Genomic DNA, 26833 nt, shown 5'->3' with positions numbered 1-26833 from the left:
GTTGGGAAGAGCCCCTGGGATGGGCATGGCAACCCACTCCAGTATCCTTGCCTGGAGAATCCCATGGACAGAGAAGCCTGGAGGGTTACAATCCATAGGGTTGCAAAGAGTTGGACATGACTGAAGTGACTTAGCATGAGTGAATGAAGTTATCTGATTCAGGCTCTTCAGATACTGAAGTAGATGTGAAAGTGCTTTGAAGAATTTTAAAAGTGATGTATAAGGCCATACAGCTATAATTATAATAAGTATTCTTTCTCAGTATGTGGTACTTGGATGTCTATGCAGCTATATGTATATTAATGAAATTCTACTGTAAATGAACTGTGGAAGTTTACATTTAAAGCAACTATTAAATTTCAATTATTTAAATTAGGAATCACATAATTAATACTTCAGAATACATGTAGTCATTATAAAGGATTCTTCATTCATAGACAATATAAAATAGTGACAATATAAAATACTCTGACTTCAACTGCATTAAAGCATATCTTGTACAATGACAAGAAAATAGGATACAAATAGAACTTCTGATCAGATTCCTCTTCCAATGTGGGAAATTTATATCTAAAACATTTTTACCTACTGTGAAGCAAAAAATCTTCATTAATGGAAACACTCATCCCATGGTTTATCTTCTATGTGAATCTAGATGTTCACGAACCAAGCTTGTTTAAAACAATACACACTCAAGCATAAAACCAGATACTCCTAGCAGGCATGATGACAGCACTTTACTTGCCAAGATCTCTCCTACCTAGGAGACATCTTGTCTTTAAACCCGGAAAAGCTGGTAAGGCAAAGAATCTCTGAATTGCAGATGAAGAAATCAAGGTCCAGAGATAAGGCGGTGAGCCTAATAACCCACAGCAAGTTAGGAGCAGGGCTGAAGCTACATTCCATTCTTGGACCAGGGCTCTTTTCAAGAGGCAACATGTTTGGGCTGCCCAGGGCCTGGGATCCAGCCCTTTCCTGAAACTCAGTCATTACCTGTTATAAAGGACAGGCAGCTCCTCTAGTAGTTCCTGGTTCAGATCTTCAAACACAACCTGGGCTTTGTTGAACTCTTCCTCTGCCTAGGTAGTAAGAGAGACAGACCAATTCCCCTTATTCCTGAACCCAAAGCTAGAGATTGCTTCCTCTCTCTTCTGCATTTTTTTCAGGGACTAGGCTTACTAGGAAACATGCCTTTCCTTCCCCAGACCTGTGTCCTCCCCAGCCTTGAGTTTGACTATCCTGAGAGCATTGGTGTCAGAGGAAACAGGATTTCCTTCAAGACTCTGGAGGCTGAATTTATCATTTCCTAAACTGAACTTGCGGAGAAGGCAATGGCACCCCACTCCAGTACTCTTGCCGGGAAAATCCCATGGACGGAGGAGCCTGGTGGGCTGCTGTCTATGGGGTCGCTGAGAGTCGGACACGACTGAAGCGACTTAGCAGCAGCAGCAGCAGCAAACTGAACTTGGCTCAACCACCTGCCACCATTGTGGGGAAAGGGAGGGCAGGAAGGTTTTACCAGGGTTGTTTTTTTTTTTTACCTTGGCTGTCTTGGCCTCATCTTTCTTCTTGGCATTCTGTACCGCCTCCAGGTGATGTCGGGCACTGTCGTAGTCCACGAGCTTCCGGCCCCGCTTGGCGATTCTTTCCTAACCCAGAGTCAAGAGAGAGGACCTTGATACTCACTTTTAAGTGGCTAGGATGTTGGTTACAGAGTATCAGAGAGGTAACATTCCTGTCCTATTATCAAATTTTATTGTACTTTCTAACAGGGTTTTGTGCTCAGGGATCTCCTTCATTATCTGGAAAGAATGGGGAATTCTCAGGGGGAGAGAGTAGAGGGCAATCCCTCAGAGCACCTGGAAGCCTACACTGAACTGCAACATATCCTACGACCCTATTAGAAATTGGTTTAGCACCCAGAAGAAATGGCCTTGGGAAACCTACTAAATTGAAAGTCAGGAGTTTTTGGGTTTTACTCCCAACACTACCATTTATTAGCCTTGTCACCCAGAGCATGGCATGCCTCTTTTGCAGCCTCAGTAGCCTCATCCCGTGTTGTTGTTTAGTTGCTCAGTTGTGTCCGACTTTTCTGACCCCATGGACTGTCGCCCGCCAGGCTCCTCTGTCCATAGCACTTCACAGGCAAGAATACCGGAGTGGGTTGCCATTTCCTCTTCCAGGGGATCCTCCAGACCCAGGGATCGGACTCATGTCTTCTGCACTGGCAGGTGAATTCTTTACCACTGAGCCTTTAGGATGGACTGGTTGGATCTCCTTGCAGTCCAAGGGACTCTCAAGAGTCCTCTCCAACACCACAGTTCAAAAGCATCAATTCTTCAGTGCTCAGCTCTCTTTATAGTCCAACTCTCACATCCATACGTGACTACTGGAAAAACCACAGCTTTGACTAGATGGACCTTCGTTGGCAAAGTAATGTCTCTGCTTTTTAATATGCTGTCTAGGTTGGTCATAATTTTTCTTCCAAGCAGCAAGCGTCTTTTAATTTCATGGCTCCAGTCACCATCTGCAGTGATTCTGGAGCCCCCAAAAATAAAGTCTGCCACTGTTTTCACTGTTTCCCCATCTATTTGCCATGAAGTGATGGGACCAGATGCCATGATCTTAGTTTTCTGAATGTTGAGTTTTAAGCCAACTTTTTCACTCTCCTCTTTCACTTTCATCAAGAGGCTCTTTAGTTTTTCTTCACTTTCTGCCATAAGGGTGGTGTCATATGCATATCTGAGGTTATTGATATATCTCCCAGCAATCTTGATTCCAGCTTGTATTTCATCCAGCCCAGCGTTTCTCATGATGTACTCTGCATATAAGTTAAATAAGTAGGGTGACAATATATAGCCCTGACGTACTTCTTTCCCAATTTGGAACCAGTTTGCTGTTCCACATCCAGTTCTAACTGTTACTTCCTGACCTGCATACAGATTTCTCAGGAGGCAGGTCAGGTGGTCTGGTATTCCCACTTCTTTAAGAATCCTAAAGGATATCAGTCCTGAATATTCATTGGAAGGACTGACGCTGAAGCTGAAACGCCAATACTTTGGCCACCTGATGTGAAGAACTGACTCATTTGAAAAGACCCTGATGCTGGGAAAGATTGAAGGCAGGAGGAAAAGGGGATGACAGAGGATGAGATGGTTGGATGGCATCACTGACTCAATGGACATGAGTTTGAGTAAACTCCGGGAGTTGGTGATGGACAGGGAGGCCTGGCATGCTGCAGTCCATGGGGTCGCAAAGAATCAGACATGACTGAGTGACTGAACTGAACTGAACTGACACATCAGGGAAGCCCAGCTGCCCCATAATGTTATTTTAAAGATCGAATGCTGAATATAAAGTAGTTTGAAAATCCTAAAGCATAATAATGAAAATGGCAAACTATTATGAGCTCTGAGAGAACATCTACTCAATCTCATCCCAACTACAAATTACACCAGGGAGAGGCAAACCATGGTAATGGCTTTGTCTTGTTCTCTCAACCACAGAACTTGGTAATTATCTGATCCAACTTCCTATTCAATTCACAAAGCTTATCTACAATATCCAAGATAAGAAGTAGTTAGACTTCTGCTTGAACAAAGAATAGACAACTCACTATCTCTCAGTAGATTTCATTTCTTTTTTGGAAAGCTTTAGCTATGAGAAATTTAAGTGAAGCTTCCTTTAATTTCTTCCTATATTAATCTAAAACCAGCAAATGCTCAGCAGAGTAGATATTTAATAAATATGAGTAGAATGAATTAATGAATTCTAATTCTACTTTCTGGAACAGTTTAGAACAGGCTGAAGTCCTCTTTTACCTAACAGGCTTTCAAAGATTTGAAGATAATTATTATGCCTCCTCTTAAGTTTCTTCTCTACAATAAATATCTTTAGTCCCACCAGCTGTCTCTCACAACAAAAAGGGATGCTCTGACCTGGATCTAATTCAAAACCAGCCCAAATCTAGTTCACTGAAATCTAAATCTAAATGTAACATTTACACTGTCTCTAACCCTCCACCCTAACCTCTTGTGTAAACCCTCAACTTTCAGTCTTTTTCCTAACCTACCCAACTTCATTCCTAACCATGGGCTCTAACTCTACTTGTACTTTTATCCAAGTGAAAGTGAAAGAGACAGTTACTCAGTCATGTCCGACTCTTTGTTGACTCCATAGACCGGAGCCTACCAGGCTCCTCTGTCCATGAAATTCTCCAGGCAAGAATACTGGAGTGGATTGCCATTCTTTTCTCCAGGGGATCTTCCCTGGAGATCATGTCTTCTAACTTACATGGGCCACCCATAACCCATCCTTGATGCTGTAAACTGATTACCTTAATCTCACTGAACTGGGCCACATAGTTTTCCATGGTCCTCAAAGCCTGGTCAGCTAGTTTCTCTTCATAGTCTTCCCAAAGGAGATCATTATTCTGTAGGATAGAGGCAGAGGGGAGTGGTAAGGGCCCTGCTTCTCAACAGCAATTTCATTCCAGGGAAATATCCCAATTCCTCCTGCAATAAACTTCCTTTGGGAGCACCAATATTTTTAAAAGATCATTTTGAACTCTGGGGAAAAGTCAGATGAAGAAACAGCTCTTCCTTAGGGAACTGCCCTGTAAGAGACTGGACATACATTCTAGGGATTAAGAACAGTCTTGGACTCTAGAGTTTGAAGGATAGGGAAGTTTGGGAGCAAATGACTGCATAAGGTTAGTTTTCAAAAAAAAACCAACTGGGTTTTGTGTAAGTAAAACTTTCTAAGGTTTTCAAGAGAGGAAGAGGATAAAAAAGAGAGGAATCCACAGATTAGGGAAAACTTGCTTTTACCTTCATAGTTACAGCTCTTTCCTACCACCTGTGACCACAGCTATACAAATGAACAGTGTGAACTGGCTCCTTTGTTTTCCTGTTTGCTTGGACAGAGAAGCTGGGATGAGGCTGAGATGAGGGTAGGTTGACTGTTGAAGAGCTGCAAAGCCCAGAATCCTCTTACCGCCACAATGGCCTTCAGCTCCTCATGACCGTCCCACTTGCTGCTGTAGATCTCCTGCAGGGTTTCTGACACTCTCTTTGAACTTTCATGCATCACTGAAAGGAGAGAACTCAGTGCTACCATAAAGTAGTCTGCAATAATCATATAGGTGACAGGTGAATCAATGGGGCTAATCCAAAAGGGCAAACTCAGTAGGTTTGGACTATCAGTGAGGTAAGCTGGGTGGGGTTGGATAGGAAAAGTTACTCTTCCTTGGTCCACAAAGTTCCAGGGGTCAGGCACAGGCAAGTGATGAAAAGCCTAAGTATGGGTGGGTTTTTTTTCCATCCCCTAGACCTCTTAGTAGCTGCATTAACACCATCTGGGTCCCCCTGTGCTCCCCGATGCTCACCTTTGACTGCACTGAGGAAGTTCTTCAGGTCCTTGTATAGCTTATGACCTTCTGCCTGAAAGGGAGAAGTGCCTCTGATGACTAAAGAGATATATCTGGAAAGATGCTCTAGGGGTCAAGGTTGAAAAGTAAGTTAAAAGCAGAAATCAATCCTGGAATTTCTTCAAACATTTGAAAATGTTATATATCAGCTTCTATTCTCTTTACCAAGAAGTTGTCGGTTGTCTGCTTTGGGACAAATTTTAAGTTGCGAAATTGCTCCCACTGCACTGGCATGTCTTTTTTCCTCAGTTTATTCTCCCCAGTGAACAAGAACCTCCACCCAAGTTCCTCTCTTGGAATTTAAGGGTCCTGTGTGACACTATCTATGTGACCCTCTGGCTGACTCTTCTCTCTGGGTAGATAAACTGCTACCACTTTCTGCAGACACCAGGCTCCCTTCTTTCTTTGTACTCTCTCACACAGGCCACTCCTGTCCTTCCCTGCACTTCCTTTTTTCTTTTGGTATTTATGTTTTAATCAAAACACTCTTTACCAGGCGTAATTATGTGTAGGTCTTATGAAAATTTAGGTTCACTGTCATGAGACTAAATTGTGTCACCTCCAGGAAGATTCTGACCAATGTATGTGCATGTGTGCTCAGTTGCTCAGTCGTGTTCGACTCTTTGCGACCCCATGGACTATAGCCCACCAGGCTCCTCTGTCCATGGGATTTCCCAGGCAAGAATACTGGAGTGGGCTGCCATTTCCTTCTCCAGGGGATCTTCTCTACCCAGAGATCAAACTCGCATCCCGTACAACTCCTGCACTGGCAGGCGGACTGTTTACCACTGACCAATGTATAGGTTTTTTTTTTAATTAATTTTTTTTGGAGTAAGGTTGATTTACAAGGTTGTGTTTTCACTTATTTTTTAATAGCTCTCTTACAACTTCTGCCCACTGGACCTAGGTTGGCCTTCTGTATTCAGAGTAGACTAGTCTCTCTTGTACACAGCTGTGAAGACATATTTCACATGGACTTCTTTTTCATAGGCTTCCTCAATTGTTCCTCATGGTGTTGTCTGAGACCCGTTCTATCTGGACTCCTTCCTCTGTGTGAATTCTAGTTTCTAGGAATTGAGTGAGGAGGAGTTTTGACCCCAGGCCATCAGCATTTTGGAGACTGACACTCCCAACATTGGGAGTGTGGGACTGGATGGACAGCCTATGTCAAGGGTATCCAACAGGGCCAGGCCTGCAGACCCGGGCAGTGATCCTCCATTCAGATGATCTGAGCTAAGAGGCATTTTGCAGTACATCATGAAAATACTTGTGAACATGTTTGCTTGTTTTATTCACTTATGCTCATTATAGGTAGGCTGTTGAGTATACCAAGAGTGTAAAAAATTAATGAGAAAAAAGGTGAAAACTCACAAAACTTTATCTCATAATTTAAAAGTTTAAACTGTGGAACTGTTTGTGGGAAAAATCATTACTACTTAATTCCAGCAGCAGAAAAACTAGGTCTACTTGGTCAAGTAAACAAAGGAAGCTAGATGATTAGCATCCATCTTCTTGCCTCCAGAGCTCACCTCTAAGCCAGTTCAAACTCTTGACCATACCTCAGGCTAAAACTCTTTTTCAAGGGGCTGCATGCCGGGGCTCAAGGGACACAAAGACACAGATAGTCTCAAGGGAATCTGAGGCGCCATCAGATGGGTGGGAGAAGAACCGGGATCCTATGTGTGGCACACCAAACAAGGATCAAGGGAACATCCTGACAGAAGGGTAAGATGCAACAGAGAGGTTAGAATGCATGAAGAATCAGTAAATCATTGAACCTGGTAATTGGAGGTCATGGGTGACCTTGAGAAAGTGCTTTTAATAGCGTGATAGAGACAGATTCAGTTAACAAAATTCAGAAACAGCATTCACTAGGAAAGATGTCTCACTTTCTCTTTGCTTTGTCATTCACAGAAAAAAGTTTAAACAGTCTAAGATGTACATAATATGTTTTAAACATGGATATGGTGGGTGAGTATAACTTTGAGAGTTTTGAAAACGTGATAACCATGATTTGAAAGAGTTTGGGGGATTATATAAGTTAACAGGGATTTTAATTTCTTTTTTGAAACGAAACAACATGGACTCAACTTTTTACTTCACCATGAAGATTTGGTCTCCAGAATACAAATGTGAGTAATAAAAACTGTTAACCTATCTTGCATAATTTCTACAAATGAAATTCTTAATTTTTTATCCCATTAGATATTATATGGCCTGAAAAATCAGATCAGTAATCAAGGCTACCATGTATGATGATGCAGGTTATATGTACACTGTTCAAAACTAAGGGTACTATTTATACCATTGTCCTTAAGGCGGGAATGCTTCTGCCCTCCACTGCACCTCACAAAAGCCCAACTCCATTTCTGTGTTTTCGATCAAGTGTCTTGGTCAAAGTTCTTCCTGTATGCTCCTGCTCTTTCTTTTGGGGAGATGAAGAAAGAGACAGATAGACAGTGTGTACGGTGGTGGTAGTGGGTGCTAGAGATGCGGGACAGGACCGGTGTCATTTTATTTCTTTGACCTGAAATAATGTCTCCAGGCTGAATAATCCCAGCATCTTTTTTCTCTCCGGACAGATGGGGCTCTGACAGTCTTAGCCTCCCACTTGTCTGGAAGTCAAAAACTTGTTTCTGCCACCAACTAGCAAGTTATTCTACTTCTCTGGCTTCAATTTCCTCATCTATAAATATCAACTAAACCTAGCTCTAAATGTTAATTCTGGCTCTAAATATTATAATTTTATCACTTCTGCTCTCTCAGTTCAGTTCAATTGCTCAGTCGTGTCAGACTCTTTGGGACTCCATGGACTGCAGCACGCCTCCCTGTCCATCACCAACTCCTGGAGTTTACTCAAACTCATGTTCACTGAGTTGGTGATGCCATCCAACCATTTCATCCTCTGTTGTCCCCTTCTCCTCCTGCCTTCAATCTTTCCCAGCCTCTAAATCCTTGCAGAATTCTTGATGGCATCATAATGAGTCTGAGTTCATCCTTCCCATCCCTTAAACAAACAGTCCCAACCCTCAGTTAATGAATCACTCACTCTGGAAGCTTGTGCTAAGCACTCACATAGACAGAGCTGTGTCCTAACAGACCGGGGTTCTGAGGATGGAGAAGTCCCTGTCCTGGGGTTCACAACTTGCTAGAGAAAAATGGACTCAGAGAAATGCAAACACTCAGCAAAATAAGCTGCTGAGTGTTTGGTGAACCCTGAGCAAGTGTTGACAGTTATTGATCTAATAGAGGTCCAGGAGGGAAAGATGAAGCTAGACTGTTAGATGTGATTTTAAATTTATTTATTTATTTTTGTCTGGGTCTTCGTTGCTGTGTGTGGGCTTCCTCTAGTTGTGATGAGCAGGGACTACTCTCTGGATGTGTTGCTCGGGCTTCTCAATGCAGTGGCTTCTCTTCTTGTGGAACATGGACTTTAGGCATGTGGGCTCAGTAGCTGTGCTGCATGGGCTTAGTTGCCTGGCGGCATGTGGGATCTTCCTGGAAAAGGAATCAAACCTATGTCCCCTGCATTGGCAGGTGGATTCTTAACTATTGGACCACCAGGGAAGTCCCTAGATGTGATTTTAAAGGCAATGAATTGGAAGCAGCTATCGCTACCAGATATAAGAGATGAAAATGCTGCTTGAGGAAAATAATTCTTCCTATGTAATACATTTTGAGGAAAGGGAAAGGAGGAAACAAGCAGAGTCCTCAAAGAAAAATTACTTATGAAAATTTGCTTAAGCACCTAGGCAAGTGTCAAAGCCTTTAAATCTGGCTGGGTAGTTTGGGAGTAATATTTATTTATTAATAAAAAAGTTCACCTATAAACTGGTTGCAGGTGAAAGGTAGGGCACATGACCAGCTGGTTCAACTTCTGGAAAACTTCACTCACTTTCAATTTCCTTGAAAGTGAAAGTGCAAGTCGCTCAGTCGTGTCCGACTCTTTGCGACCCCATGGACTATACAGTCCATGGAATTTTCCAGGCCAGAATACTGGAGTGGGTAGCCTTTCCCTTCTGCAAGGGATCTTCCCAACCCAGGGACTGAACCCAGGTCTCCCGCATTGCAGGCAGATTCTTTACCAACTGAGCTATCAGGGAAGGCCAACTGCCTTAACCTTGTCCTGTTTCCTCCTGTTCATTTTAGACACCCAAGTCCAGCATCAGATCTGACTGTATATTCTGTTTTTCTCCCTAAACTGTGAAAGCCTTGAGAACAGGCATGCTGTATTGTTCGTATATAGCAAGTACCTATGAAATGGTTGTTAATTAAACTTTCCAAGCATATTCAAACACCAGTTACTGTAGGTGCATCATTCTCTCAGGAGAAATGTTTTCCCTTATTCCTAATCTAACTCCATTTCATTTCTCAAATGTATTTCCTCGCTCAAGTGAGTTAGTTGGTGGGCTCACACAGGAAATACTGAGGGGGTTGTCCCATCTGATCCTCTTATTCTTCTTGATAGCTCTTCCTTCATCTCCTACCTTTTCTACCCACACATCTGCCATTCCAGATCCACCCTATAAGGCAGAGAAAGAACTGAGGGCCACATGGGCCAAGAGTCAGAAACCTTTCAAAGTATGCTTCCTATCTTGGAGTTGGAAGCAGAGCAGCAGCTGGAGTTGAGAAGAGGCCCAGGGAGACCTCCATGTGAGGTAAGGGGGAAAAAAGCAAAGGCTTTAAGTTTGAATCCTAGCTCTGCAGCTCTTAAGTTATGTTACCTTGATTAAATTACTTCCCTGTCAATCAGATCCTATTTCCCCTTGATGGAGTTAAGACTAGATCAGTGGTGGCCAAATGCTGTTCTCCCACTGCTATGTCATAATTACTTAGGAAGCTTAATGTAAAACAGACACTCTAGTTAATGATAACCTGTGGCCAGTAATATCACACAAAAAAGGAGACAATCACACACTATGTGTTTCCAATGGAAGAATGTAACACCTATAATAACAAGTATTCTTGCTTCCAAAACAAACAAAAACAAAAATCTGAATCTCATCAACTCTCTAAATCTAACCATTAATTTACAGAAAATACAAGAGAGTAACATGTTAAACAGTATCAGGGAGATTCAATCAGCAAAATTTAGAAACTGCAGGAAAAACAACTTAGTATCATCCATAAACAAACTGCAAAAAGGAGAGATAAGAAACCTACAGATTAAGAGATTTATTAAATATGTCAACAAATTGCTGATTTAAATAAATTATTTTTAAAAAATGACACAAATCGAGGAGTGTGAACATTGTATATTTTATGATATTAAGAAATTACTGCTAATTTTTTAGATATTTTTAAGATACTGCTAAAATATGTTTTAAGCCAGATACTTAACCCGAAATATCTTGAAGGATATTTGTATTGTATTGTTAAGTGAAAAAGGCAAGTTATAAAACCATATGAATGGAATAGTAACACTTTTGTAGACCTATTTATTTGTTGTGGATATATTTAGAGATCATACACATATACAGCAAAGTAATTGTAAGTATAAAAAAACAGTAGTTGTAGCATGGGACGGTGTGAAACCATTATTTTTTCTTTTTTTTTTCTTAATATACTTTTTTTCTGGCCATGTGGTTTGTGGGATTTTAGCTCCCCAGCTAGGGCTTGAACCTGAGCCTTTGGCTCTGAGAACACTGGACCATCAGGGAATTTCCTCTTGATATTTATAATTTAAATATCTCAAAAAAAATTTTAAAAGCTCATTGTTCTAATGAGTAAATGTTTTGTAAAAAATATTTTTAGGTGTGATAATGATTTTGTAGTGAAATTTTAAGAGTCCTTATCTTTAGAGACTGATAATAAAATTTTTATAGAGAAAATATCTAGAATCTGCTTCATAATGATCAAGGATGGGGAAAGTGGGTGGATATACAGATGAAACAAGATTTCATCTGTATCAAGATGAAACAAGAAACAGGTTTTTCTTAGTATATATTTGAAATCTTCCATTAAAACAAGTTTAAAAATACAGATTCCCAAGCTCTACTACTAGAGATGTTGTATTTAAAAACATTTCTCAAATGATTCTGACACAGTCAACTACTGAATTAGATTATAGCTAATATGCTTTTAAATTAATTTTAAAGAATTACTTTCCATATAATTCAGTTAACTGATTAGGAAAATAAAGAATTTGACTGGTCTTTGGCCCTAGTTTCTGAGAAGTAACTTCTAAATTCTTGGGATTTTCCAAGTTATTTCCAAGATATTCACAGTGGATCTCTCAGATCATACCTGAGTTTATGCTAAATAAATGACTCAGGATGGTGGCTGGTCGGGCCAGAAATGTGAACCATGTGATTAGGGGGGTGGGGCTTTCAGGTAGGTGCTATCAGCATGACTTCCAGGGGAAAGGAGAGGAGGAAAGTTAGAGATCAAGTTCAATCACATGGCCTATGATTCACTATGTAATGAAATCACAATAAAAATTCTAGACATCTGAAGTTTAGGTAAGCTTCCCTGGTTGGTAATCCTATATCAACATGCTGGGAAAGTAACATGTCTTGAGAACATAGATGCTTCATGCTTGGGACCCTCCCAGACCTCCCCTTGTATGTCTCTTCATTCAGCTGGTCCTGGTTTGTACCCTTTATAATAAAACTGTAACTGTAAGTACAGCACTTTCCTGAGTTCTGTGAGTCATTCTAGTGAATTATGGAAGCTGAGTGGCCAGTCAGTCAGTTCAGTCGCTCAGTCACGTCCAACTCTTTGACCCCATGGACTGTAGCACGCCAGGCATCCCTGTCCGTCGCCAACTCCCAGAGCTTACTCAAACTCATGTCCATCGAGTTGGTGATGCCATCCAACCATCTCATTCTCTGTCGTCCCCTTCTCCTCCTGCCGTCAATCTTTCCCAGCATCAGGGTCTTTTCAAATGAGTCAGCTCTTCGAATCAGGTGGCCAAAGGATTGGAGTTTCAGCTTCAGCACTAGTCCTTCCAATGAATATTCGGGACTGATTTCCTTTAGGATGAACTGGTTGGATCTCCTTGAAGTCCAAGGGACTCTCAAGAATCTTCTCCAACACCACAGTTCAAAAGGATCAATTCTTTGGCGCTCAGCTTTCATTATAGTCCAACTCTCATAACAATACATGACTACTGGAAAAACCATAGCTTTGACTAGATGGACCTTTGTTGGCAAAGTAATGTCTCTGCTTTTGAATATGCTGTCTAGGTTGGTCATAGCTTTTCTTCCAAGGAGCAAGGGTCTTTTAATTTAATGGCTGCAGTCACCATCTGCAGTGATTTTGGAGCCCCCAAAAATAAAGTCTCTCACTGTTTCCATTATTTCCCTATCTGTCTGCCATGAAGTGATGGGACCGGATGCCATGATATTAGTTTTCTGAATGTTGAGCTTTAAGCCAACTTTTTCACTCTCCTCTTTCACTTTCATCAAGAGGCTCTTTAGTTCTTCTTCACTTTCTGCCATAAGGGTGGTGTCATCTCCATATCTCAGGTTATTGATATTTCTCCCGGCAATCTTGATTCCAGCTGTGCTTCATCCAGCCCAGCATTTTGCACGATATACTCTGCATATAAGTTAAATAAGCAGGGTGACAATATACAGCCTTGACGTACTCCTTTCCCAATTTGGAACCAGTCTGTTGTTTCATGTCCAGTTCTAACTGTTGCTTCTTGACCTGCATACAGATTTCTCAGGAGACAGATCAGGTGGTCTGGTGGTCCCATCTCTTTAAGAATTTTCCATAGTTTGTTGTGATCCACACAGTTAAAGGATTTGGCATAGTCAATAAAGCAGAAGTAGATGTTTTTCTGGAACTCTCGTGCTTTTTCAATGATCCAACGGACGTTGGCAATTTGATCTCTGGTTCCTCTGCCTTTTCTAAATCCAGCTTGAACATCTGGAAGTTCACAGTTCATGTACTGTTGAAGCCTGGCTTGGAGAATTTTGAGCATTACTTTGCTAGCGTGTGAGATGAGTGCAATTGTGCAGTAGTTTGAACATTCTTTGGCATTGCCTTTCTTTGAGATTGGAATGAAAACTGACCTTTTCCAGTCCTGTGGCCACTACTGAGTTTTCCAAATTTGCTGGCATATTGAGTGCAGCACTTTCACAGCATCATCTTTTAGGGTTTGAAATAACTCAACTGGAATTTCATCACCTCCACTAGCTTTGTTCGTAGTGATGCTTCCTAAGGCCCACTTGACTTCGTATTCCAGCATGTCTGGCTCTAGGTGAGCGATCACACCATCATGGTTATCTGGGTCACGAAGATCTTTTTTGTATACTTCTTCTGTGTATTCTTGCCACCTCTTCTTAATATCTTCTGCTTCTGTTAGGTACATACTATTTCTGTCCTTAGTTGTGCCCATCTTTGCATGAAATGTTCCCCTGGTATCTCTAATCTTGAAGAGATCTCTAGTCTTTCCCATTCTATTGCTTTCCTCTATTTCTTTGCATTGATCTCTGAGGAAGGCTTTCTTATCTCTCCTTGCTATTCTTTGGAACTCTGCATTCAAATGGGTATATCTTTCCTTTTCTCCTTTGCCTTGAGCTTCTCTTTTCTCAGCTATTTTTAAGGCTCCTCAGACAACCATTTTGCCTTTTTGCATTTCTTTTTCTTGGGGATGGTCTTGATCATTGCCTCCTGTACAGTGTCACGAACCTCCATCCATAATTCTTCAGGCACTCTGTCTATCAGATCTAATCCCTTGAATCTATTTCTCACTTCCACTGTATAATAGTAAGGGATTTGATTTAGGTCATACCCGAATGGTCTAGTGGTTTTCCCTACTTTCTTCAATTTCAGTCTGAATTTGGCAATAAGGATTTCATGATCTGAGGCACAGTCAGCTCCCAGTCTTGTTTTTGCTGACTGTATAGAGTTCTTCATCTTTGGCTGCAAAGAATATAATCAGTCTAATTTTGGTATTGGCCATCTGGTGATGTGCATGTGTAGCGTCTTCTCTTGTTATGTTGGAAGAGGGTGTTTGCTATGACCAGTGCATTCTCTTGGCAAAACTCTGTTAGCCTTTAACCTGCTTCATTTTGTATTCCAAGGCCACATTTGCCTGTTACTCCAGTTATCTCTTGACTTCTTACTTTTGCACTCCAGTCCCCTATAATGAAAAGGATATCTTTTTTTGGTGTTAGTTCTAGAAAGTCTTGTAGGTCTTCATAGAACTGTTCAACTTCAGCTTCTTCAGCATTACTGGCTGGGGCATAGACTTGGATTACTGTAATACTGAATGGTTTGCCTTGGAAACGAACAGAGAGTGGCCAGTAAGAACCCCCAAATTTGTAACCAGTTGGTCAAAAATGCAAGTGGCCTGGGAACTCTGGAGCTTTGTGACTGGTGCCTGAAATGAGGTGGTTTGGTGGGGAACTACGCCCTCAACCTGTGATGTTTGGACTAACTCTGGGTATTTAGTGTCAGAATTGCATTGCAATTGGATATTCATTTAAGTTAATAATTCCCTTCTATTATAAAAAGAAGATCACACACTCCAGGACTGATGTCAGAATTAAATGAGATAAATGTGAGGCCTGGTACACAGAGATAGAAAGTCAATATCCCATAGAAGATTAAATCTCTGTACACACTTCTCTCTCTCTCCTTTTTAATAAGATGAACCACATATTTATTCTATAATTTTTCTATAATAGGTATTCAATTCTGCAGAAAAATGCAAACAAAATATTGTTAGTATTTACATTTGGTTCTGTAAACAAACTTGGGGGGAGAAAGAAAACCTTAAGAATTTTTACACAAATTTATAAAAATTTCAAGAATTTGGTTTTCATCACTCCTGAAAGCTATTTTTTTAAATCTAAAAGCCACTAAATATAGAGATCAAAAGAGAAGAGAAAAACAGTAACAACAGATTATTTTAATTTTCCTCTTCCCAAATATCTAAAACATTACATATACCATTGTTTTCAGTGTAACCTGTGTAACCTAAAAATTCTGACTTCTCTTCACTAGTCTGGAATAAGTTCAGAAGAGATTGTACTGTTGTTCAGTCACTAAATCGTGTCTGATTCATTGTGACCCCATGGACTGCAGCAAGCCAGGCTCCTCTGTCCTCCACTATCTCCCAGAGCTTGCTCAAATTCATGAGACTGTATTTGTGAACTACAAATTCTGTTTTCTTCTTGCATAGTAAGACGTTTAGTATTCTTATAAAACTCCACATTTGGTTTCAGATTTTTAAAAAAATTTCTTCCTTATACTATTTTCACTCTCCAGTGGATTTTACCAGATGGTAAGCTCTCTGTATTCTTGACATCACATTCATTGGATTCCTAGAACTTTGGGATGGAGCCTTTGCCTGAATTGTTAGGTGCTCCTCTGAACTAAGGTGGTGCTAGTGGTAAAGAAAAGAAAGAAAGAGAGAAAGTGAAGTTGCTCAGTTGTGTCTGACTCTTTGCAATCCCATCGACTGAGCCTACCAGCTCCTCCACCCATGAAATTGTCCAGGCAAGAGTAGTACTGGAGTGGGTTGCCATTTCCTTCTCCAGGGGATCTTCCTGACTCAGGGATCGAACTCGAACCTACCTGATAATGCAGGAGACCTAAGAGATGTAGGTTCAATCCTTGGGTCAAGAAGCTCTCCTAGAGAAGTAAATGGCAACCCACTACACTATTCTTGTCTGGAGAATTCCATGGACAAAGGAGCCTGGTGGGCCATGTCCATAGGGTCACAAAGAGTCAGACACAACTGAGCGACTGAGCACACATCCCTGAACTATTTACTGATAACAAATAAGAGTCTCGACCAAATACAGAATGAAGGTCCTTTTCCTTCAGATCCTATGCTGGAAAGTGCACAGCATCTAACTTTTGTTTTGGTTGAGATGTAGTTTTTTCTATATTGAAATTAGAAACTTGTATACATGTGTGTATCCTACACAGACAGTGATCTACCCTTAGTTCTTCATTTTCATCTATAATTGATTTCCATTCAGAAATGTCAGAATGCATTTTTGTTCATTTTTATGGAGCAGTAGATATGTAAAATTTTATGTCATTTTCATAAATGGAATCTTTATCAGATTTTTCTCATCAAGTCCTTTCAATTCAATAGAAGAAGGGTAGAGAAATACGTTCTGAAAAAAACCCAAAGTTTTGTTCGGGTTATTGGGTTTCTTTATATAGGAAACTCTGGTCAAGCACCTGTACATTATTTTCCCTGATGTCTTTCTGAGGCATATGTTGCAGTTCCAGCTTTTCTTTATATTCAGACTTTTTCGGGACATTTGCAGTTTTTATAGTCAAAAACTAACTTAGATACAGTATCATCAACAACTTGATAGTGATTACTCTGTGCAAAGTTTCTGTGTTGTTCACTTACAAGATGTGCCTCATGTCGTTTACCTTTATAAAAGGCTTTTTGAGTCTACTTGTTCTTGCTTTTTGTGGGCCAGTTCCTACTCTTTTCCCTACATCTCTTACAGAAGTGCTTGATTTCTTGAGTAAATACTTTTTTTTTCTTTTGTTCCATGTAGTATCTTATGTCATCAGTATGAAGAATTTTTACTCCCCATGACATTTGGTAATCTATTTGAAGGAATAAAATCAGTCATTACTAGTTTTTTCAACTACCAAAAGGAGAAATCTGTACTTTTTCTTTGAAATTAGGTAACTGAAATCTTTACTGAGAAATTCTTCAACTCATTCTCCCAGATCCTGTCCTTTTGCAATTTTTCAGATATAGTGACAGAAAGTAAGTCAGTGTAAAATACTTTTCACCACTTTTCTGGTTTGTTATCAGTTTTCAGAGAGTTCAAAGATGGTTGTTCTTTTTTTCATTTTTGACCTGGACTCCACCCTGGAAATGTGAATTGCTGTGGATACTCATGGCTCTGTAGTTCATGGCAGTCACCTGGCACTCACATGCTGGCTCTGGAGAAGGTGTCACATCCAGCAGCTCTGGAAGCACGGCTCCCTGAGGCCTGCTGACTGGTCAGGTGCCTTCCCCATCCATAGGCCACCAAGTGTTACCCACTTTCTCTTATTTTTTTTAATGTTACTATATATCAATTATATTTTTTCTTGTTCTAATCACATATGCACTATAGAATTTTCAGAGTTGGTTGCAGTGCCTTCTTTTCCACTTCTTAATGTAAGATTTTTACATAAAATTACCCATAGCATCCAATGAAGACAGATGCAACAGTGAGAACAGGAGTTTTGCTGGTGAGAATGACAGGTAAAAGATGGAGGTATTATTTTAGAATAAAAGGCTTTGGTGAGGTAGATGTAATGGACAAAGAGGCAAGACACAGGGCCACTGAGACCAGAAGATGCTAGGGTAGAAGAGAGGCAGTCTGAGGAAAAGAATATGCCAGAAGCTGAAGTGGAAGGCACTTGTTTTGATTTTTGTCCAAGGACCTGGTAATGTCACTATACCCTGGGGGAATGAGAAAAGAACACTCTCTGTCCCCTACAAACTAGGGTGAGCAGGAACAGGAAAGGTAATTTTCTGTGGTTCCCAGGGGAAGGATAAGCAGCAGGTAGGTACCCTGTGGCCCTGACCCCTGGGGTTAGATGGGTTAGAAGGGATGCTTGCGAATCTGCGGAACCTGCTGTTGTTCTGCCACTCACCCCGCACGTCTTCTTTCTTCCTCCAAGCTTCCCTGTCCCACCCTCCGATTACCTGTTGTTGGTGGAAGTTACTGGCACTTTGTTCAAACCGTTCATCTTTGGTCTCCACAGTTTTCCCCAACTTCTGCAGGACCTGAGAATGTAAATCAGAGAGGTTCACACGGTTATAGTCAAGTCTCTCTTATCTGTTGGCCTCATTTGACCCTGGCTTCTCTCAGAGTCTCAGATTCAACTAAAGGGATGTACATATATCAGCCCAACAGAATTAGAAATACAGCATGCTGCTGAAAAGTCAATTATGTTTTATGGTTCTTCTCAATTTGGGGTATTCAGCAATGTGCTAGAGTATATATAAAGCCCAGAATAAATAAGGTATGAAATTGTTATTTAGAGTAGTTTTCTGTGGGGATAGGGGGAGAGTATTATATTAAAATAAGGATTAATTAGAAGAATGCAAAATGTGCATGGCTAAAAACATGAGCTTTGAAGACATTTTTTCACATGAGATACCCTCTTCCAGCCATATCAGCAGATTCCCCTAGATAGATGAAGTCAGAGAGGTAGGTAGGAGACTCTTTTCTCTGAAGGTCCTTGTAGGAAAACTGAGAAGCTCTGACATTATGCATTTGAAACTCAGCTAGAAGTGAATGCTATCGATAGCTATCTCCTCTCTCCTGGGACCCAGAGAACCAGCCATCATAGTCATCTCAGTGCTGATGCAAAGGACACAGAAATGAGAAAGATACAGTTTCTCTTCTCCTAGAGGACACTCACTTATAACAAGTAAGAAAGCCCTGACTCTTCTACCTGTAACCCCCAGTTTGGAAAGGGGCACCACCATCCCCCAGGCCTAAGTCAGAATCAGAAGTTGCCCTCAACTACTTCTCTCTCACCTCACTTCCTTCATGGAATCCCTCACCATGTCCACCTCTGGTAACCATCCCATGTTTTCTAGTCTCACTGCCATGGCTTTAGTCCAGGGCCTCGTTGTTTTTTTTTGGCCTGTGACAACAGGCCTATCTTGTTGCTGCTTAAAACCTTCTAATGATTCTCCATTCATCTGCTCAACAAATTTTTAAATTAAATGTCCATTATGTATCTACAAGTTATAGCTGTAACTCTAGATACATATGGGTCTCTAGGATCTGACCCTTCATTAAGCCTTGGCTCTCACTATTCCTTTTTCCTACAGGTCTCTCTCTTACTCATGATTTTAGTTTTCTAATAAGCTATACTGTTGCTTGTTGTAGATGCTATTCCCTCTTTCTGGAATGTTCTTTCTTACCTTATCATCAGGCAACTATCTAAAATGATCAAATTCATACTCTATATTCTTTGTGACACTTAATCATATCTATTGTATCTCATTAATCAAGCTAAATCAGTCCCTCCTAAGCACTTACAACTTCTGCACCTGTATACACTTCTATTACTGTTTTGTTTTTTTTGTCACTCTGTGTGGTTTGTGGGATCTTAGTTCCCCAACCAGGGATCAAACCCAAGCTCCTTTCAGTGGAAGCATGGAGTCTTAACTTGCTTAACTTGCCTGCTGATTTGCAGAACCTGCTGTTGTTCTACCATTCAGCCCTCATGCCTTCTTTTTTTCTCCAAGCTTCCCTTTCCCACCCTCCAGATTACCTGTTGTTGATGGAAGTTATTGGCACTCTGTTCAAACCGTTCATCTTTTGTTGCCAGTTTTCCCTGGATCACCAGGGAATTCCTCTCTTACTGTTTTATTATTTGCATTTATCTTTGTCTCTTTCTAAACTGTGAGCTCCTTGAGGATTGGACACTTGCCTTACTTATCTATATTTCTCAGTATCCAGCAAATAGATACCTAATACTTATAACAGGAAGGAGAGCAAGACTGATACAAGAGGGGACCAAAAGGTTGGGCCTTGAATTTAAGATTTTGCTAGACTGGAATAAAGTAAAAAGGGTGAGGGTAGAAAGAGGATTTCAGGCAAAGACAACATCAGCAAAGTCACAGAAGTGTGCAGATTCACAGCAGTTTTCATGAAATGGTTCAGCATGACTGGTTTAGAGTGTGTTACAGGGAGTGATGTGTAAGGAAACTAGAAAGGGAGATTGGAGTCTCATTGTGAAGAACTCTGAATCACATGAAGGAGTGCCCATATCTTGGGCATGAGGCCACTCTATGCAGACTCTGACTCAGGTGTCTCCATTCTTAATCCTGGGATTCTGGAGCTTTCTCTATGGCAGTTAAGCTCAAGGTCTCTGGAGCCGAACTTGATACATGCCCAAATCGTGGCTTTTCTACTTATTGGCTATAAGCCTTTGGGCAAATCACTTAAACTCTAGAGCCTCAGTTTGTAGAACTCCCTTTCCTCCACTAAGATAATAATATCTCCTGGAGTTGTTGGGAGAATTAAATGATATTATACACATAAATTGCTTTCACAGTGGTGCCCTATAGTGAGTAGTTAATACAAATCCACTATCATTGTGCTGAGTTCCACTCTATTCCCTATAAATACCTGTCTTTACTTCCTTTTCAGGGCAGCCATCTGTGTTTGTGTCTCTATTCTGCCTCACTTAACACGGAGCCCTGGGTGTGCAGAGTCACTCATCTTCCCAAGCTCCACCCTCTCTCCTCAACCAAACAGTGTCTTCTACCAGAAAGTTGCAAAACCACCTTGCTTAGTGGTAATCGCAGCTCTCACTTCCTTCCTGCCACCCCTCCCTTCCTCTGCCTGGGGCTTGGTTCTTGGGGGAGGTTGGGGGCTGAAAGAAGAGAGGAGTCGATTCAGTAGAGTCAATGTGACACACCTGAGGGGAAGACCAATATCCCCAAACCTCAAAAAGCTCAAGGCAAAAAAGCTTGGAGGGTGTGGGAGTGTGTTTGTTGAAGGAATACACCGACCTTCAGTTCTGAAACTGAAAAGATGAGTATGATCACTGTGAAAACATAACCCAGTGTCTTGGGGCCAAAGTATCTGTTGTCTTAAGCAATAGGGCCGTGTCTCAGGGCACTTAAACTACGCTATAGATGTTCCTCCTCAACTTGAGTTCCTTGAGGAAGGATGATGTATGGGTGCTCCAAAAATGTTTGTTGAAAGAATTAATAATTTTACCTTTGGATCACTTACTAATGAAAGCCCATATAATGCTAATCCCTAAAGTCCTGCACTGAGAATTCTGCCCCAATTTGCCTGGCCTAGCAGCTGAGAAGTTGGAATACAGATATTTAAAGAGAAAAAGAGCAGGGACAAGAAAAAAAGTAAATGTGGCAAAATGTTAACACTTGGTGAAACAGGTGAAGAATATTCCAATGTTCATTCACCTGTTTTACCTTTTATGTAAATTGAGTTACAAGTATAAAGCTTAAAAAAAAAAGCCACTGCAGACATGTTTGGTAGCTATAGTTCCTCACTATGACCCCTCCCTATAATCATTTATTATATTTTAGTTAATTCTGTCAATTGGAGTAATTTGAAGAGGCCTTGGATATTAGATATTATGGAATCCTTATTGTCAAGATATATTCTAAAGTAGGCTCTCCTTTATCCCCTCATATATTTTCCAGCTTTTTCTCCCACCAATCCCTGAGCTCCAGCTCAGCAGCATTTCTCCCTAGTTTGCCTAAAAGAATTTCCAGATTCTATGCTTTGCTCATGCTGGCATTCCTCAGCTGGAATGCGCTCTCACTACTTGCCTGAGGAACTATTAATCAGACATAATTCTTATCTCAAATTCAGCCTTCACTACAAAACCCCACTCTGTTCTCAAGTCTTCTGAATTCCCATGGATTTATCTCTTAGGTCACTTATTTTACTTAAAAAAACAAAAAAACAAAACCTAGATTGTAAGCTTCCAGCAGGCAAGAATGCCTCTTACTCAACTCATCTCGAAGTTCCAGAGATGAGTTGTCCAGCCCATATTGTGGACAAAGGGATTTTTCTGTAAATATTGCTGACTGAACCCTCACAAGTTGACTGAAAGTCAACAGAGAAAAAGACCAACAGAGGAGTGGTAAACAGTGAATGCCCTTTCTTGGGGGGAGATCTGAGAGGCTTGCCACAGAGAAATCACAAACAGATGGTGAAAGCATTCGTGTGAAATGTGAAGATGTAAAACACTGTAAAAACACAATAAAGCCAGACTCATCTTGAATCTGAGAAGGAACTGGAAAATAAAACAAGATGATGCTTCATCTCCACTGGTTTAACAGTCACCAGACCTTCACTCCCAGCTTTACTCCTGCAAGAAGATCAGCAGGAAGTGGGCCGGCACAGCAGGAAGTGGGGAGACACAGATGTTAGAGCGGTTTTTCAGGAACCTTATAGAGAGCAGCCTGAGATTGGGATCCTAAGGCAGGACACCTGAGTTTCAGTGATAATTCTGTCACTTGCCAATCTCTTTTGAGCCTTATTTCCTCATTTCTAAATTTGGGATACTAACACCAAGCTTAAAGCGTTGAAAAGATGAAGTGAGATCATATCGCGAGAATGTGGGCTCCATAAAGGGAGAGATCATGTCCTTCTTATATTCCTGTGTTTTGTCTATCTATAGCAGGCACTTGATATTTGACACATTAGTTGTTACATATTAGAGTCAACCACATATAGTAAAATTGTAGTGTCCCAGGGAATCCTTTCTTTTGACTGTAAATTTCTCCGTCTTTATTTTGCCTTCAATAACTTCCCAAGACTCAAAAACTCTGACTGGCTGAGCTGAACTCTCTCCTAACCCAGGTCATTTCCATCCTATCCAGACAACACCCACTGCCTCTAGGGTACCAGCTGTACTGCTTGAAGTTCAATGTCTTTTTGCCTTTGTGTCTAAGTCTGGGTTCAGAGTGTCTCCTTGTTTTCTGCAACAGCCTGGGACTTTCTCAGGGCAGGTTCAAGTTTGTTCCTCTCTCTGCCTTCTAGGGGCTCAGACTAAGAAGAACAGGGTGTACCTGGGCAGTTGGGAAGTATTTGACTCTGAGGTTCAAGGAGCCCTCTCCCCTTCTCACTTCAGTGTCCTTACCAAATTGAGTCTCCAAATCACTGAATATCAACTGCGTTTTACAGATGCAGAATCTGAAGCCTAGAGCAGTTGTTATTTACCTGAGGCTTCAAGTTCATGCTTTAAAAAAAAAAAAAAAAAGAGAGAGAAATCTTAAAGCAAGGGCATAGTGATGGGGCTTCCTAGGTGGCACTAGTGGTAAAGAACCCACCTGCCAATGCATGAGATGTAAGAGACGCGAGTTCGATCCCTGGGTCAGGAAGACCTGCTGGAGGAGGGCATGGCAACCCATTCCAGTATTCTTGCCTGGAGAATCCCAGAGGAATCTGGCAGGCTACGTCCCTAGGGTCACAAAGACATGACTAAAGTGGCTTAGCATGCACGCATGCATAGTGTTGATAGGTCGGATGATGATAGAAGGTGAGAGAGGGAGGTAAAACATAACTATTGTCCAAAAATTTTTTTGGCCTTTGGCGATTTCTTTTTGTTTTTTCAACCCATAGAGTAACCAGCCTTCTCTTCTCTAGTACCTCCTTTTCCTCCACAATGACTTTTAACTAGACCTTTCCATAGGCTTTGTAACCTTTGGAGAGATTGAAACCATAATCAAGGTGAAGTTAGGTGAAGGTGAAGTAACAAAATCTAGCCACACAAAAATCTTTCCCTTTCCCTCTGCTCTTTCACATGACCTAGCTTCCTCAGACAAAGACAAGGGAAACACACACATATTCCCCCTACCCTTCCATTGTGAGCCTCTTAAAGATAAAGACTAAATCTATATTCCATCAATTCTCCATTAATAATCCCACTTTGGAGAGCTGGTTGCCTTTAATCCTTCCCAGCACCCAAGCTAGTGCTCTGCTTTTAGAAGATGATACAAATATTTAAATTCTTAAACATATGGTGTTCATTCAAATGCTTCTAAGACCATGAAGTCTTAGAAAACCAAGATTCTCACTCAGGTCCTGATTATCTCTCTCCCTCCCATTCTCCTTCTAGCCTATTCATTTCTCCTTACCATCTTACCCACCAGTGTGTTGATGGGTGAAGAGCAGGGATTCAGATTAGAAGCAAAGAAAATATTCTGGACACATAGAAACAAAAATGCCAGTGAAATGTGTAGAGAAATGTTCACACCATCTAGGTAAGTGGGCAAGGTACAGATAGACAGTCTACCTTGATGGAGCCGTGCTGTGCTTAGTCGCTCAGTCTCAGTCCTGTCCGACTCTTTGCGACCCCATGGACTGCAGCCCACCAGGCTCCTCTGTCCATGGGGATTTTCCAGGCAAGAATATTGGAGTGGGTTGCCTTGCCCTCCCTCCAGGGGATCTTCCCAACCCAGGGATTCAACCCAGGTTTCCCACATAGCAGGGGGATTATTTACCGTCTGAGCCACCAGGGAAGCCTAATGGAGCAGGGCCACCCAAAGCTAATCCAGGACACAGTGCAAAAAGAGGTGCTCCTTGCCCACTCTGAACCAAGTACTCTCCAACGGCAAACAGAGGCACAGGAAGCAGATATGAGTTTCTGCTTACATTAGCTAAAGCAATAGCCTGCGGCCAGGCTGGGTCAGGCATGGAGAGAATCCATCAGAATTACTCCAGTCCTCGTGGACTCCAGGTCCCACCTAACGGGTGGTACTCGCTGCCAGCCCAGCTAGTGAGTGCTGTCTTATGACTGTGGGAAACGACCCTCTTTGAACCTCCAGTTTCATCATCTGTAAAAAATACCACTCTCGCTGGGTGGCGAGGACAAAATCTGCTACAGAGTAGTCCCCAACGTTTAGTTCCTTTCTTTTCCCTTTTCTGGGTCAGCTTGGGCGTTGTTTAGGTTCCAAGAGAGACAGACGGTGGGAACTGTCTCTCAGCTTCCCCCATCCCTGTCCGAGACTGGGCGAGGCTCTGTCTCCTCTCAAATCTGCCTGTTTTCACGGGAACCCCCGCTCGCCTTTCCCGAGGTCAGCCTCTGTGTCCAGCCTGCGGCAGCGTCGAGCCTCGCCCTCGGCTCCCATCCACCTACCTTCTCTTGCGCCCTGCTGAACTTCTTCTGCACCTGCTTGGCGAAGAGTCCGGCAGCGCCGCCTGCCCGGCCCTCGGCCATCCTGCCGGCTCCCCTGGGGGCGGCCTGCCCTGGCCCGGCGCCCTGTGGTTTTCTCGAGGCCCCCAGAGGAGGAAGTGCGGTTCCCGTCATGCCTCGCATCCGGCCAGGCGGGTCTCGCGCAGTTCACCCCGCCCAGTTGCCGCCTGGGAATCACCCTGGACCGCCTGAGGCCCAGGGCCCCTGAGGCTCAGGGCCCTGTCCGGAGACCTGCGCGACACAGGCCCAGGGCGGCGGCCTAGCCCACGGGGGGCCCAGCTGGCCGCTCCCCTGCGTCCTCCAGGGCGGGGACATGGCTGTTTGGCCCGGGACATGGCCCGGGACATGGCCCGGGACATGGCCCGGGACATGGCCCAGGGCGTGGGCGAGGGGCCTGCGGACACTTGTGGGGCTCAGGCTGGGGTTGGGTCTGTTCCCAGGAGCCCGGAGACGCAGGTCTGCTTTCAGGCGGCGCTTCCTCCAGGCCAGCTTCAAATCCTCTACCCCTGAGGTAGAGGAACACCAGCCGCGAAGAGTTTTAAAATCTGGGCCAAGACTCAATGTTCCCTGAGAGCTAACCAGCTGTAACGATCAGCAGGGGAAAATAACCAGAACAGGAGGGGAGAAAATTTTGTGATTTCCACTCAGCGAGAGTGTTGAATGGGGTGTTTATGGATAGGTGTGCAGGAGCAACGTACTCCAGTATTCTTGCCTGGGAAAGCCCATGGACAGAGGAGCCTGGTGGGATACGGTTCATGGAGAGACAGAGACAGGACTTAGTGACTAAATAACAACTGGATGACCAAGTAAAATGGACTTTCTGCTTCAGGGTGCAGTTTTTAAAGAGGAAGCCCTCTCCGGGAGAGGTTGGCTCTGTCAACTGAGAAAAAAAAAGCACAGTCTAAAAGTTGAGAATTACGTTTTATTTAGCAGATAAAACTGAGGACTTGAGCCTGGGACGCAGCATCTCAGCTCTGAGAAACTGCTCAGAAGAGTTAAGGGAAGAGCCAATAGGTAATCATCAAAAGATTATAGTTAATTAAAACCAGGTATCTCAAGGAATTTGGCACTTTTCTATTTAGGGGAAGATGCAAGAGTCTGGGCTCACTGAAATCATTCCTTGGATATGTACCTCAACTATCTGGGGCCAGTATCCTGCATTTTCTCATCCCAAGTCTCCTCAGGGTACAACACTGAGGGGTGGCTGCAGAGGCTGATGGCCTGAGGGCCAGCATCCTATCTCTCTCTTGAGCTCTCTCAGGGCTCACCATGGGGAGGATGGGGCTGTAATGTGATGACTTTGACTTGATGACTGCAACATCCTTTGTTTACTGATAAGTCAGGCAACATTTTTTCACTCATGACTCTAAACCTAAACTGGTAGGAGGGGTAAGTTGAGCAAAGAGGACAGGAGTCCAAATCTGGACTTGAAAGAGAGGAGCAGCTGAGCTAGAAGTAGAAATGAAGATGCTTAGAAAGGGAGAGGACCTTATAGAAAAAAGGCCAAAGAGTTGGATATGGAAGCCTGTGCTGGGCATGGGGAGCAAATTTTTCTAGCTGGAGGAACTAGTATAGTATACTAGATGGAGGCAGAAAATACATTGTGTAAGTTGGGATGGGACTGCTGAGATTATAACAGTTGCTTCTCTAGGTAGAAGGTTTCCAAATGGAAGTTGTTTCCTGACTTGATTGAGAAGATAGCTGGAAATTAGAACACTAGGTTTGGAGGAACCATTTACTCAAGGATTTTGCAAGTGAAATCTCCCAAAAGGA

The 26833-nt window shown here is 42.3% G+C and overlaps 1 protein-coding gene and 2 pseudogenes across 8 annotated transcripts in view; all 3 read right to left on the bottom strand.

Moving 5' to 3' along the window:
- The window catches only part of BIN2 (bridging integrator 2), a 35315-nt gene extending 10185 nt beyond the window's left edge, over positions 1 to 25130 (bottom strand). For 3 of the 6 annotated variants that reach the window (XM_081592354.1, XM_081592355.1, XM_081592358.1), the window contains exons 1-7: positions 25004 to 25130; positions 18063 to 18143; positions 5387 to 5441; positions 4996 to 5090; positions 4337 to 4432; positions 1542 to 1649; positions 994 to 1079 (exon numbers count right to left, since the gene is read on the bottom strand). In XM_081592354.1, the coding sequence (XP_081448480.1) occupies positions 994 to 1079; positions 1542 to 1649; positions 4337 to 4432; positions 4996 to 5090; positions 5387 to 5441; positions 18063 to 18143; positions 25004 to 25084 (602 nt within the window). In that variant the 5' untranslated portion in view covers positions 25085 to 25130. Of the gene's footprint in view, positions 1 to 993; positions 1080 to 1541; positions 1650 to 4336; positions 4433 to 4995; positions 5091 to 5386; positions 5495 to 18062; positions 18144 to 25003 lie in introns of all 6 variants that reach the window. The other 3 variants (XM_081592359.1, XM_081592360.1, XM_081592357.1) reach the window with 2 other exon arrangements.
- LOC145546204 (protein DBF4 homolog A pseudogene) lies at positions 14015 to 16757 on the bottom strand (annotated as a pseudogene). The gene is made up of 3 exons (XR_014082654.1): positions 16143 to 16757; positions 15534 to 15759; positions 14015 to 15418 (listed from the first exon to the last, which is right to left on the bottom strand). The product of XR_014082654.1 is annotated as a protein DBF4 homolog A pseudogene (transcript).
- On the bottom strand, positions 16760 to 18145 carry LOC145544555 (protein DBF4 homolog A pseudogene; annotated as a pseudogene). The gene has a single exon (XR_014081475.1). The product of XR_014081475.1 is annotated as a protein DBF4 homolog A pseudogene (transcript).
- Positions 25131 to 26833: the final 1703 nt, after the last annotated feature.

This window comes from Giraffa tippelskirchi, chromosome 4 (genome assembly GCF_054371585.1).
Source record: "Giraffa tippelskirchi isolate mGirTip1 chromosome 4, T2T-mGirTip1v1.2.pri, whole genome shotgun sequence".
Lineage (NCBI taxonomy): Eukaryota > Metazoa > Chordata > Mammalia > Artiodactyla > Giraffidae > Giraffa > Giraffa tippelskirchi.
The sequence above is the reverse complement of the archived record's forward strand: the minus strand, read 5'-3'. Positions and strand labels throughout refer to the sequence as shown.